At 33.4% G+C, this 14,577-nt stretch overlaps 1 protein-coding gene across 1 annotated transcript in view; it reads right to left on the reverse strand.

Annotated features, from left to right (window-relative positions):
* LOC145324736 (lysosomal cholesterol signaling protein-like) overlaps positions 1-14,577 on the reverse strand; it is a 29,572-nt gene that overhangs the window by 1,287 nt on the left and 13,708 nt on the right. Inside the window, exons 13-24 of the mRNA XM_080167346.1 lie at positions 14,375-14,452; positions 13,949-13,988; positions 13,564-13,687; positions 11,868-11,978; positions 11,142-11,245; positions 9,336-9,410; positions 4,371-4,435; positions 3,799-3,868; positions 3,559-3,594; positions 2,602-2,647; positions 1,519-1,628; positions 897-956 (exon numbers count right to left, since the gene is read on the reverse strand). Coding sequence (XP_080023472.1) covers positions 897-956; positions 1,519-1,628; positions 2,602-2,647; positions 3,559-3,594; positions 3,799-3,868; positions 4,371-4,435; positions 9,336-9,410; positions 11,142-11,245; positions 11,868-11,978; positions 13,564-13,687; positions 13,949-13,988; positions 14,375-14,452 — 919 coding nt within the window. The remainder of the gene's footprint in view (positions 1-896; positions 957-1,518; positions 1,629-2,601; positions 2,648-3,558; positions 3,595-3,798; positions 3,869-4,370; positions 4,436-9,335; positions 9,411-11,141; positions 11,246-11,867; positions 11,979-13,563; positions 13,688-13,948; positions 13,989-14,374; positions 14,453-14,577) is intronic.

The raw sequence follows: 14,577 nt of genomic DNA on the forward strand, positions 1-14,577 counted from the left end.
CATCGGAAACTGCTTATAGTGCCCAATAAGAATGACATCCTACAATAGAAAAAAACAATATTAATTTGGTAATTTATATTGTATGACGTCACTTTTTATAGGGCACTATAAGCTGCTTCAATAATGGGTGGCGTTACATCCCTTTATTCGACTAGTGAACCACAAATACCACCTTCCCCGCCACCTTAGATCATCTTATAACTTGCCATTGCTAACCATACGGGGCTCTAATCCAACTGAGACCAATCCTTGCAAGGTGCGCCTACACTTTCCTTAATTTATTCTAAATGATGCATTAAAAAACATTTGAAAAAATGGGGGATGGCTATTTGTGTTTCACTGCTACTGAAAGGGACATTGCCACGGTATTTTAATCGGTGTGTATTCACTTTCGCACATGTTTTTATCAAATCATATTGCATATCATTACAACAGTACAAACTGCCCCTTGCAATTTGCATTTCTAATCTGAACCAAGCTTTTTCAATGATTGCTGTTGTGTCTTTATGCGAATATGGAATAATTTGCGCATAATTGCATTTAAAATCAAGAAGTGAATGCATGAAACCGACTTAGTCATGCATAAGTAAGGAAAAACATGAGATTTCATTCATTTAAAAAGTTTTAAAGTCAAAAAAATTGTCGGATCATGGAAAGAAAAAAAAGCTTTTCTCCTATTTGCGGGGAAATCATTAACATTAACATTTACTTGACCTAACCTAACCTAACCTAAAATAACCTTTCAAACCCTTTTGTGAAAGACGACGAAATCCGCAACTTCGTTTTCTTTCCATGACCCAAATTGTCTTACTACATTGAAAGTAGCTCACTGATAAAATGTCTTTTTCGATGAAATCCCATGTTTTATCTTACTTTTCTCTAATTTTAGTTATTACACTTTTTCTGTTAACAGGTTGGATTCTTTTTCTTTTGAGCTTAGCTTGGTGTGGATCCATCTGAAAATAAAAAAGTTTTCTTCAAATTGATTTTAATAAGATGAAAACATTTATTTCCTTTAATAAGTAAGACGAACATTAGCAGGCAGCTGCATGAAATGATTTATTAAGTAGCCGTACATTGGTCAGTTGAAATTTACTTCAAAATTCAGCCACATAACAGCATATAAGGACGGACGGACGGATATACGGAAAGCAGCGTTTCGGAGCCGTTCGATTTTGGTGCGGCTCCGGCTCCGACCTAAAACCAAGAAAAAACTCGACATATTTTTTTTCCCACGTCTATTTTTGACTTTTGAAGGTTTTAAAAGTTACCAAATTATAATTTATAAAAAAAATCTCTTTGTTTATCTAGTCCGGAGTCGGAGCCGTTTTTTTAACGAAAATTACGGCTCCGGCTCCAGCAAAATATGGCGGCTCCACGGTTCCCTGCTCCGGCTCCGAAACACTGGAAAGAAAAGTAAATAATAACAAATAGCTTTGCTAATTTAGAAAAAAAAAAGTATTAGATGTAGAGAATTTTTTGAGGTTTTGTGTTATTCCATTGTAACTCATGTTTTACCTGGTAAAAATTGCCATAGGATTAAGTACAAAAGTACAATCAAGCGCAAAGACCACCAGGAGAATGAGACCTTGTCCAGTCCACAGGAAACTGTCAATGAACACCAAGACCTAAAATTTGTAAAATGTTAATAAAAGTGTCTTTTTTATTCAAAATTATTATATGTCTCTTATTTATATATGTATGTCGCAAACCTAAATATTGACCCTCCCCTCTAGTTTTTTCAATGTCATTTTTTTGGTAGGTAAGATAGAGAGTTGTGACTTCATGACTTTTTAAGTTTAGTAATTATACGTCGGCAAGAGTTGATCTTATAAGGATATCTGGTCTGTGTCGGTCGTGGCGTCCAGTCAAAGTCGGTTAGGTGGCACCAAATTTAAAAAAAAATTCTAAATAAATCTTAATTTCTACATTATGTCTTTTGTGTATAAGGTAGAAACATAATTTTTTTTTGGTGAATACTTAGATATCAATGACCTTCTGAGAAAAGTGGTGTTATGACCGTTTGACCGCTCCCTGACCGACTTTATGACCGATTTTTGTCCGGCTTTTACTACAGACATATATCATGAATATCATGGCTTCTATTACAGCTAGAGACCTATAAATCTTTTTGGTAAATCCTTGAGCAACAATAAACAGATAAAAATATTAATTGGCGCCGCCAACCGCCGTTTTACAACCGTAACCGCCGAAAATGGCGATGTTCAGAAAAAATAATTTTTTGTTATGAAAAATAAAAGTTCGTCCTAAAATTTGGTCATCCTAGCTGCAAAATTGGCCGCTCTACAGCTGTTTTAATATTTAGCGGCTGGCCGCTAAAAAGCGGCTAAGGAGCGGTCTGACCGCTATGACTAGAAAAAGTAATTTTCTCTAAAAATACACATGAACCACCAGAAAAATTTTATGTCTCTAACTGTAACAGGAGCCGAGATAGAGGGGGGGGAGTCAATATGACCCCCCCCCCCCCCCGATCTATTAAGGTGGAAATTGGGGCCCGATCTGTAAGGGTTAACAAGAACATACATCTATCATAGAGTTGGGCAGACGAACGTATAAAAAAAGACTTGTCTGCATATTTACCTTGTAAACTCCAGGAGCTGAGTCTGATTGAGAAAAGGTTGCAATTCTAAAATATTTTTAAAATATAGAAAGTTTATTTTATGGATCTTAAGGGACAAGACAATCACGAGATATTGATTTACATCCCCCAGGATGATAAACAAAATTACTAATAAAGTCAAAAAATAAAAATATTGTTTTAATAGTTTAAATAAAAGTATAGACCCTGATTTTTGAAGTCAACAATTGAGAAAATATATGTTTATTTTCTATAATACAAAGTAGCTTGATGTCTGTCTGTCTGTCTGTCTATCTGTCTGTCTGTCTGTCTGTCCGTCCGTCCGTCTGAAGCTTAAGATCTCAGTAACCACTGAACCGATCGGATTCTACTCTTCAGGGAATATACCTATTGGTCCTGTGGTGGTTTTGGGCTATTTTCTTAGGGGGGTGGGACACCCCCAACCCCCCAAAAAACAAAAAATTCCCCCCCATTTTTTTTTTTTTTTTTTGCAGAACATTTCCTTGGTCCTTTTTTTTGCAGAACATTTTGCAAAGCCCCTAGAGGCTATGGGCGAAGCCGCTAGTATTAAATAAAATAATAAACTTTATTCTGTCTGTAGCGAAGGATCTCGCTAAATAACGAACAGATATGGTTCTTCTTTACAGTGAAGCTTCTTAAAGGTCCTAAGGTGGTTTAAGGCTATTTTTTGCTCATCCATATTCCTTTGATTATAGAGTCCCTAGATGCTAGGGACGCAGCCACTAGTAAATCTTTAAGTACCAGTATTATTTACAGTAAAATATTTTTTTGGTTAATTTCATCATACTCATATTACTTCTAGTTTTTTTTATTTTTGGTTTATCATTGTGAAATTCATAAAGGTCGTCATTATTAATAGAAAATATAAGCATTTTTTTACTTTAAATAGTAAGGTTTGGTGAATTTTATTTCGAAAAAAAAATAAATTATATGATTACCTGAATATGTTCAGTGTCATGTTTGAAAACAAAGACCTAAAAAAATCTTTTTTTTTTATTAAAATTCATATTAAACAAGCACAAACATGTTCTTAAGAAACAAAAAAGTAATTAAATTATTTGCATACCCATTTTGCAACAAAAAATACTCCCATACACAGTACTAATACAAAAAAAAAAGGCGAGATTCCAATATCAACTAAAGATTAACTAAAAAATCTTTTATGAAAGAATGCTTACCCGCTGTACAGAATAAGCAGGAGGAAATGTCTAAACATCTGCGGAGTGTAGACGCCTGCTTTACCTGCACCTAAAACATAAAACTATATATAATTACTTTCCTAATTAAGACAAAAGAGACGGTTTTACCTATTTTGGTAGAGACTAAAAAAAATAAAAAATTAATAATTTGAGTCAAGATGCCCTTCTCTAGAAGCCCCTAATGACTTATGGGTCGAATAAGGAAATGAATTAGATTTATAGGGGTACTGTAACAATTTTCACCTATAAATGAAGATTATCCAACCCTACCCAGAATTGTTATCCCCCACCCTCCAAAAAAAAACGCTTGTACGTCTTTGAGTAATATAGAAAGAGGTACATCAATTAGTTAATCTGTGAAGTAAGAGTAACACTCTATAAACCCTATAAGATTTACAGATACACCTAGAGCTCAAGAAGTATCGCTGCTAAATGACAATTGTATTACATTACGTATCTATAAGCCTTCGATGTATATTGGATCTAGGTGTTGAACAATGGACAATCCATATTTGTAGGATTTGTCAAACAAATAAATAAATTAAACTTACATGCAGAAGTAGGATACGGGGCGTTAGGATCACAGCAAGACTTCTTTCTTTGCTCTTCATCTAATCTAAATATCAATTATATTTTTTTTTAAATTTCCAGTATTGCTTCCAAACTGATTAGAACCGGTTCTCAGCCATACTGAAAAATCATGTATAACATCATTTTAGAGACAATTTTCCATGAATATCATAATAAAAATCATAAACTTGATTTTATATTTAATTTTTTAATTTTTATTAACCCATTAGTGCCGAGCGCCACTTTTATGGGCCGATCGAGCTGTAAGTTTCAGGGAAGCTTTATAATGGTCAAAACGGAATTCGTATTTTTTTGTTTTGCTCTAGTGGCGTGCACAGGAAAGTTGCAAAAAAACCCGGTTCGGCTTGGCCATAAATACCAACCAGGCATTAACACCCGTTTTTGGTGCTTTCCCCCAGTTTTAAAACCCGGTTGACCTGTATAAACCCGGTTATTTTGACCAAAAATCGAAAAATGTAATTTTTGAACGCCAAAAGTGAGATGAACACTTTTTAGAACTTTGATACGATCCGTAATTGAAAACTACACAACCTCATGTAATCTAAAGAGCTACAAGTATAATACGAAGCGATTTATTTCAAAGAAGGTGTATCAACTATTTTTTTTATAGCTAGCCGGTTCTTTTAGTAAGTAGTAGATGTAAAATTTTTCATAGAATTCAGATATGCAATCGGTTTTTTTTGTAGACCTCTTATTTTTTAAGTAATTTAAGTTTAAAAAAAAAAAATTAAGTCGATTTTAAGGTACTAAAATGCAACAAAAAAAAGAAAGAAAATGGTCATTATGAACAAAAATAGTAAGATCTTTAATTTGACACCTTACTTTTTCAATTCTGTCAGGTAATTATTGAAAAAATCGATTTTTTTAAACCCACGAGAATAAAAACTTTGAACTTAATTTTATTATTTCACAAATAAAAAAATATGGGTTCATATATACCATTAGAATCAGAAAAATATTACGAATCCATTGTAAGCAAAATTGAAAAAAAAAGTTTACAATATAGTATATAAACTACAATAAAAGGAATTATATGAAAATATCATATTATGTTGTACAGGCAACGTCTTAATTCTTCAATTGAGTATAAAAATGGGAAGGGGGTAAAGAGGGGGTAAAGAGGGGGTAAAAAAGGGAAGACAATAGTGTTGTCTGAACAAAAAAAATAATTGGCCATTTCTGTAATTTTTTAATTTTTTAATTTTTTTCAATTTTGCTTACAATTGATTCGTAATATTTTTCTGATTCTAATGGTATATATGAACCCATGTTTTTTATGTCTGTTTGAGAAAATATTTAGGTCTAAAGTTTTTATTATACCGAGGTTAAAAAAATAGATTTTTTCAATAATTACTCAACAGAATTTTAAAAGTAAGGTGTCAAATTAAAGATCTTACTATTTTTGTTCTTACTGACCATTTTCTTCTTTTATTTTGTTGCGTTTTAGTACCTTAAAACCGACTTAATTATTTTTTTTTAAAACTTAAATTACTTAAAAAATAAGAGGTCTACAAAAAAACCGATTGCATATTTGAATTCTATGAAAAATTTTACATCTACTACTTACTAAAAGAACCGGCTAGCTATAAAAAAAAAAGTTGATACAACTTCTTTAGTGTTTCGGCTATAGGTGCCGCCGTTTTCGGGTAAAAAAACCCGTTGCTCGAAGTTTTAAAAGACACACACTACAAAAAAAGAACATATAAAATTTGGGTGTTACATATCAGAAAACGAGCATAAAACTATTGGGTGACACCTATAGAGATTACTAGGGTTATTAGGGTGGCTCAAACCCTTACTAATGACATAAACTGTTATTTTTATTGGTTAAAAAGTTAAAACCGGGTAATAAAAACCGAAACCGAGCCGGGTTTTAAAATTTTCGGGTATTTATGGCCAAGCCGAACCGGGTCATAATAGGGCATAAAAAAACGATAAAAAAATCATATAAAAAATTATAATTTGAATAAAACGAATTCACAAATAGATGTACTTGTCAATAAACATTAGATTTCACAAAAAAAATCAGTGACTTTACTAAAAAAACAAAAAAGTTAGAAGGGGTATTTTGAATTTTCATGATTTTCAAATTTTGTTGAGCTATACCAGCAAACGGAAGTAAGCTAAACTGCCTGCTCCAGGGGGAAATGAAAGTCAGGGTAGTAGAGGGGGGATTCATTCTGAGAATGATGCAATTATGAAGCCGGAAACCGTTTTTTTTTCCATTTTTCGGAACCGGGTTTTGATGCCCGGTTCGGCACTAATGGGTTTTAATGTAGAAAGCTGCCTATAAAACGATTGGATAAATAACTATTTTAGATTTTAAATTTTATCCACATGAGTTTCCATGTTGATTTTAAATTTAATCAATAAAATAATAATAAAATGTATTATATATTTAAATCAAATAAAAAGTATTTTGATAAATTTTTATTATTGTAAATTGCAGATTTATTAATTTATTGCTATTGACGATTAGAATATTATGATCGAAATAATATCATGTTTGCAAAATTATGCAAAAATTCAACAACTTGGTAAATTGTGACAACACAAGATAATACAGTAAAAGAATAGTTATTTCTCGCATCGTATTATAATCAGCTTTCCGCGGATAAAGAATGTACAATTATATCTTTCTTAAAACCAGTTTGTTTAGCCCCGAGGTGCCGAAGGCACGGGCTCAAAAACTGGTTTAAATCTTATGATTGTACAATGTAAATTTTTATATTCGTAGAAAGCTGGATATAATACGATGCTAGACATAGTTTTTTTGTAGGGATGAGAACCGGTTCTTGTCCACCGGATTCGAATGAATACGAGAAAAGTTAACACAGTTGGAACCAGTTTTGATTCCTCTAAAAAATTCTAGAGGGGGACTTTTCTCCCCTTTCCCTCCTTCTTTTGAATAAGATTATAAGGTTTAATCCTATTAAATAAAGTAGTAAGCGTTTTTTGTCTGTCCCGAAGGATCTCGCTAACCGCTGATTCGATATTGTTCTCCTTTACAGTGAAGCTTCTTATAGGTCCTAGGAAGGTTTTAAACTATTTTTGAGGGGGGTGTCTTTCATAGGCGTCCAAGGGGGGGGGGGGGTAATGGGGCGATTACTCCCCCCCCCCATTTAAAATTTACCCCTACCCTGGGGGTGCCGTAGGCACCCTCAACCATTTAGGAGGGGGTATTTACCCCCCCCAAACAATTTTGGGGGGGTAAATACCCACCCAAAATTAAAAATCTCTAATAAAAAAAATTTTTGCGCGCTTCGCGCGCATTTTAAATACTATATATTTAATAAAATTTAAATTACCCCCCCAAAAAATTTTACCCCGGGGTAAATTTTGGAGGGGGTAAACTAAATTTACCCCTGCCAACAGATTTCAGGGGGGATAATTACCCCCCCCCCCCAATCAAATTTTACCCCCGGGGTAAAAATTTTGGGGGGGGTAAAAAAAATTTGCGGCGCGCTTCGCGCGCCATTTTACCCCCCCAAAAAAAACGAATTACCCCCTCCTTCAAAAATTTTTACCCCCCCCCCAAAAAAAAAGCTTGGACGACCCTGGTGTCTTTACCCCCTCCCCTCAAAAAAAATATTTTTTTACTCTTTTGAAACACAAATTTCAAATTGGATGAGGTCGACTTTTCTCCCTCCTACCTTAAGTGCCCCTAGAGGCTTCTAGGGGCGTAGCCGCTAGTCTATAATATAAATTAGTTTTATGTATGTCCCTCTGTCCCTCCGTCCGTCTGTCTGTCCCTTAAGATCTCGGTAACCACTGAACTGATTGGATTCTACTCTTCAGGGAATATACCTACTGATCCTGTGGAGGTTTTAAGCTATTTTCCTGTGGGGGTGGAACACCCCCAACCCCCTAAAAAAAATCCCCTCATTTTTTATCTTTCTTTTTTGAGTAAGTTAATTTAAAATGTGGTGGTTGCAGCACCAGAGGTACTTTTTTTGAAACTACCTCTTTGGGCAAAGTCCTTAGAGGCTAGTATTTTATAAATTAACCCATTAGTGCCGAACCGGGTTTTAAAACCCGGTGCCAGAAAATGTAAAAAAAACCGGTTTTCTGCTTCATTATTGCATCATTCTCAGTATGAATCCCCCCTCTACTACCCTGGCTTTCATTTCCCCCTGGAGCAGGTAGTTTTGCTTACTTCCGTTTGCCGGTATAGATCAACAAAGTTTGAAAATCATGAAAATTCAAAATACCCCATCTAACTTTTTTGTTTTTATAGTAAAGTCGCTGATTTTTTTCGTTAAATCTAAAGTTTATTGACAAGTACATCTATTTGTGAATTCGTTTTATTCAAATTATTATTTTTTATATGATTTTTTTATCGTTTTTTTACGCCCTATATAGGCCCGGTTCGGCATTTCCATTTTGAGTCTGAAATTTTTATTACCCGGTTTCACTAATAGATCTTTTTTGACAACAACAACAAAACAGGGTTTTTTTACCCGAAATCGCCGGCTAAACACGAAATTTGAAATAAATCGCTTCGTATTATACTTGTAGCTCTTTAGATTACATGAGGTTGTGTAGTTTTCAATTACGGATCGTATCAAAGTTCTAAAAAGTGTTCATCTCACTTTTGGCGTTCAAAAATTACATTTTTCGATTTTTGATCAAAATAACCGGGTTTATACAGGTCAACCGGGTTTTAAAACTGGGGGAAAGCACCAAAAACGGGTGTTAATGCCTGGTTGGTATTTATGGCCAAGCCGAACCGGGTTTTTTTGCAACTTTCCTGTGCACGCCACTAGAGCAAAACAAAAAAATACGAATTCCGTTTTGACCATTATAAAGCTTCCCTGAAACTTACAGCTCGATCAGCCCATAAAAGTGGCGCTCGGCACTAATGGGTTAAGTAGTCATTTTATTAATTCAATATTTTAAACAAATGAAGTATGAACTATTTTTACCTGCTATTTTTGGCCAGAAAGTAGATCATGATAATCAAGCAGATCCCATCCAAAGTTAGATCAAGAATGTCTTGCCTGAAGAATATCAAATTAAGCAAGAATAGTTATTTCTCGTATCGTATTATAAACGGCTTTCCGCGGATATAGAATATACAATTATAAGATTAGAACTAGTTTTTTTTAGCCCCGAGGTGCCGGAGGCACCGGCTAAAAAAACTGGTTTTAATCTTATTATTGTACATTTCTATATTCGTAGAAAACTAGATATAATACGATGCTAGACATAGTTTTTTCGTATTCATGAAAACCGGTTCCTATCCACCGGATTCAAATGAATACGAGAAAATGATATATTTGATGTTGTTTTACCATTCAAATATTATGATTTTTCACTTAAATTCTATAAATTTTAGCCAACAGATATTAAAAAAAGACGAATAATATTGAATTTTAGAATTAATTTTAAAAAATGTATGTGATTCTTGTTTTACAAAATTAATTTACCCTATGTAAATTTTAATCATAATGTTTTTCATGGGATAACACAAGAGAGAGAGGGTTCAATGGGCTGTTTAGTACACTAGTCCCCAAAGTTTTATAATGATGTTTTCTTTTTCGTTGATTTAACAACATTGGGGACTTCTGTGAATTTTGATTGGTTGGCTCATTAAGTTGAGTGCTCAAACGTTTCAACTAGTAATTCTAATTTGCAGAAGAGTTAATTTCGTGTACATCAATGTATCGGCCATTGTTTTATCCCTTTAGATCCCTGGCATAAAACAGTCAACAAATAAAATAAATTAATATCAGGTGTACATTTTTCATGGCAAATCTTACTTTTTGCAAACTTAAATTCTGCTTTTATTATAAGCTACAGTATTAGATTAAATTTTATGCTTTATTCAAGTTTATCTTTTAGAAGAACAAACAAACTTTTTTTTGTTTGATAAAAATGTGCACATATTTTTAATTTTATGCAAATTATGAAATGAATAAAAATATACTTTTATCTCTATGTATGTTAGGTACAATGTAAAGATCAAAATATTGTAAATAGGAAAAATTCTTTTAAATCTTGTGTAAGTATAAGACCTATTTACAATACATAAAATATAGACTTTGCTTTTAAAAATGTTTTTTTCGTGTGTGTTGTGAGATCAAGAGAGAGAAAAGAAAAGAGAGGAATCCAAACAGTTATGGACTAAGAAAACACCTAAAAAAGAGATTGATAATCCCTCATTTATATGACGTTATATGGCTGATTTTTGAGTCACCTAGTCTCACTACAGCAATAAAAAGGAAGTTAATTGTCTATAGCGCATTTGCTACCTTACTATCAAAACGCCTTACCCTATTACATAAAGTAGTAAATTTTTTTGTTGTTTGTAGAGAAGTATATCCCTAAGTCTAACTGTTGAACCGATATGGTTCTCCTTTACATTGTAGCCCCCGCAAAAAATTACCCCTACCCCCCCCCCCCCCCAAAAAAAAAACACCTTTTCTTCTTTAAACTAAAATTGAAAATAGAGTGGTATATCGACTTCCCCAAAAGTGCCCCTAGAGGCCTCAGGGGCGTAACCGCTTGTGTAATATATAGAACTATAACAATATCATACATTAATCTTACCAGTGACCCTGAATTAAAAGAAGCTAACTGTAGAATGCATCGATAATAATTATATGATTGAATTTTTTACAATTTTTGGAAAAAGAAAATAAACCTCAAGAGGGGGGGGGGGGGGTTGGATATAGCTTTGAATAATTCTATTTCTAAAGCTTAAAATTATTTGACTAAAATATACTTACTGGCTTCCAAAATTAAGGTAAACATTACAACCAGTATGGAATGCTGCTATCAGTACAATAGTTATCACACCTCCAAACATAGGACTCAACAACAAGATTAATATCTAAATAAAAAAATGAAATTAATTATTAAATTTTGACAAAAAAAAATGTTATAAAATTATAAGAGGACTAGCAGTTACGCCCATAGAGCCCCAAATTTCAATGCTGAAAAGAAAATTGTGAGAGAAATAATTGGGAGGGGATAGCTCTTTGGTGGTTGGAGGTATCCTCCCCTAAAACAGTTAAAAACCTTCCATGAACATATAAGTAGCTTCACTGTAAAGGAGACCCATATCTGTTTAGCAATGGGTGATATTCTTTGCTACAGACAAAAAAACTGATTACTTTATATAATAGGACTAGCGGCTACGCCCCTTTAGGCCTCTAATGTTTGGTTTTTGGTTCAAGTCTCTACGATACCTATCTATGTTGCTTTCAAGTCTTTACTATACCTAACTATGTTGCGTTGGAATCTCCCAGCGTAAGAAAATCATTCTTTTGTGATTTCTTTTGGGAGGGTGGTGGTACCCTTCCCTAAAATAGTTACAAACCTTCCCGTGACCTATGCGAAGCTACCGTGTTAGGGAGAACCTGATCGGTTCAGCGGTTAGCGAGATCCTTCGGTACATACATACAGACATCCTGTTACTTTAGTATAAACAAATATGACTTTTTTTCATTTACCTTGAACTTTTCTACGAGTTTTTCTCTGTCAGTTATGATGAAATAAATAACAATAGACAGAATAGTTGCACATAGTTTTCCAGAATATATTCCATGATGGCTCAGGAACACCTGCAAATATAATAAATAGTTGCACATAGTTTTCCAGAATATATTCCATGATGGCTCAGGAACACCTGCAAATATAATAAATAGTTGCACATAGTTTTCCAGAATATATTCCATGGTGGCTCAGGAACACCTGCAAATATAATAGTTGCACATAGTTTTCCAGAATATATTCCATGATGGCTCAGGAACACCTGTAAATATAATAGTTGCACATAGTTTTCCAGAATATATTCCATGATTGCTCAGGAACATCTGTAAATATAATAGTTGCACATAGTTTTCCAGAATATATTCCATGATGGCTCAGGAACACCTGCAAATATAATAGTTGCACATAGTTTTCCAGAATATATTCCATGATGGCTCAGGAACACCTGTAAATATAATAGTTGCACATAGTTTTCCAGAATATATTCCATGATGGCTCAGGAACACCTGTAAATATAATAGTTGCACATAGTTTTCCAGAATATATTCCATGATTGCTCAGGAACATCTGTAAATATAATAGTTGCACATAGTTTTCCAGAATATATTCCATGATGGCTCAGGAACACCTGCAAATATAATAAATAGTTGCACATAGTTTTCCAGAATATATTCCATGATGGCTCAGGAACACCTGCAAATATAATAAATAGTTGCACATAGTTTTCCAGAATATATTCCATGATGGCTCAGGAACACCTGCAAATATAATAGTTGCACATAGTTTTCCAGAATATATTCCATGGTGGCTCAGGAACACCTGCAAATATAATAGTTGCACATAGTTTTCCAGAATATATTCCATGATGGCTCAGGAACACCTGTAAATATAATAGTTGCACATAGTTTTCCAGAATAAATTACATGATGGCTCAAGAACACCTGCAAAGATAGATTTAATAGTACTTGCATCCTACATGCACCAGATTCTTGTACTCTAATAAAGTGAAACTTGTAGCTTGCTAAAATAACAATCAACCTCCCATTCCCATCACCTTCCCTCCTACTGGATGAACGAACTGACCAATAAGTGATGTCCATGCTAGCAACCTAAATTGACGACAATTTTTCCCCTGGCATAATATCTACGTATATTCTATATCAATTTCTGCAAAATATTATTGTACATTAATTTTGTTTAAATTAGTTCTCATACCAAGAATGTTTATTTACAATCTCGTATTATAAACATCTTTATTTATAAATTTTTATTTTAACATTCGTGGAAAATAGTCTATACATGATTTTTTAGTGAGGCTGAGAATCGGTTTTTAGCCTTACTGAACAATTATGTATAGATAATTTTCCACGAATGTTAAAATAAAAATCATAAAATTAAAACCAGTTTTCATCGAAGGGCCGGGCTAAAAAAACTAGTGTTAATTCTATGATTTTTATTTTACCATTCGTGAAAAATTGTCGATACATAATGTTTCAGCATGGCTGAGAACCGGTTCAAAGCCATACTGAAAATGTTATGCTATAACTTTGATAAGGACAAAACTACAATATCAAGGCTATAAAAATAATTAAGGGCAATTAAAAATACTTTTTAATTGATTAAATCAGGGGATTAAATAAAAAATTAACTAATTACCGTGACATAGTCTCCTATAGAACCCTTGGGAAAATCTGTAGTAGATCTTAAAATTCCTCCAACACTAGACTCCAGGGCAAATACAAGAAGGGTCAGGGTAAGCATGTGTGGCATTCTCTTGTACCTGCGGAAAAAAATCAATTTAACCTGTGCACGCCACTAATTGGGGGAAAATCATCAACAAAAAATCAATAAATGGGTTTATAAAATCAAAAAAGAACTTATTCATGGTGAAGATATTTTAGGGTAAAAAAGGGAGGGCAGGCCTTTCAAATTATAATTTTAAGGGGGGTGTTGACACCCTTCTACACCCTCCAACAGATGGTTTTATAAAAATCTAAAATAACTTATTCTTAAAATAATATGATGTATATAAAGTTTTTACCTTTTTGAAACAAAAAATATCATCATTATGAGAACAACACCTATTTTCAATCAAAAATATCTATGAACATGTTTTAGAGAGTGCTTAGTTCGAATCTACCTACAGCATTACTTGGAAAAAAATTATCTTGGAAATTAATGATCTGAATGGGTTTTATCTTCAGGGAAGCTTTTTAAATGTCGTGAATTGGTTTCTTTAGAGACTAAGGGCGTTGAAACTAGTAACTCTCAGTAAGGAATCACACTCTATTTGGTGATTATAGCAGTTAAAACCATCTGCCAAATTCAAGCTAGGTACAGCTAATGCAGCAAACAATATAAATATCTGATGTGTCTAAATACTGTATACTATATTTTTATAGCATTTTTTAGTCAGCAAATCAGATGCCAAGCCGTGTTTGAAGTATAACATAGATATAATTGAAACCTATCATGGCAATGCTAGAAATATTCTTGACAAAATTCATCATATCCTCATTCAACGTGTCACCGTCCATTTTCAAAACTAAATCATAAAATACAATTTCATTATTGAAAGACAGTAGGACGATTAAATTTTTTTTTTGGTTAGGTTAGGTAAAGAAAGGTAAGTGAGATTCCCGGATATATAAAAATAAAAAATGTCTGTCT

This window comes from Acartia tonsa, chromosome 1 (genome assembly GCF_053477335.1).
Source record: "Acartia tonsa isolate MP-2025a chromosome 1, ASM5347733v1, whole genome shotgun sequence".
Lineage (NCBI taxonomy): Eukaryota > Metazoa > Arthropoda > Copepoda > Calanoida > Acartiidae > Acartia > Acartia tonsa.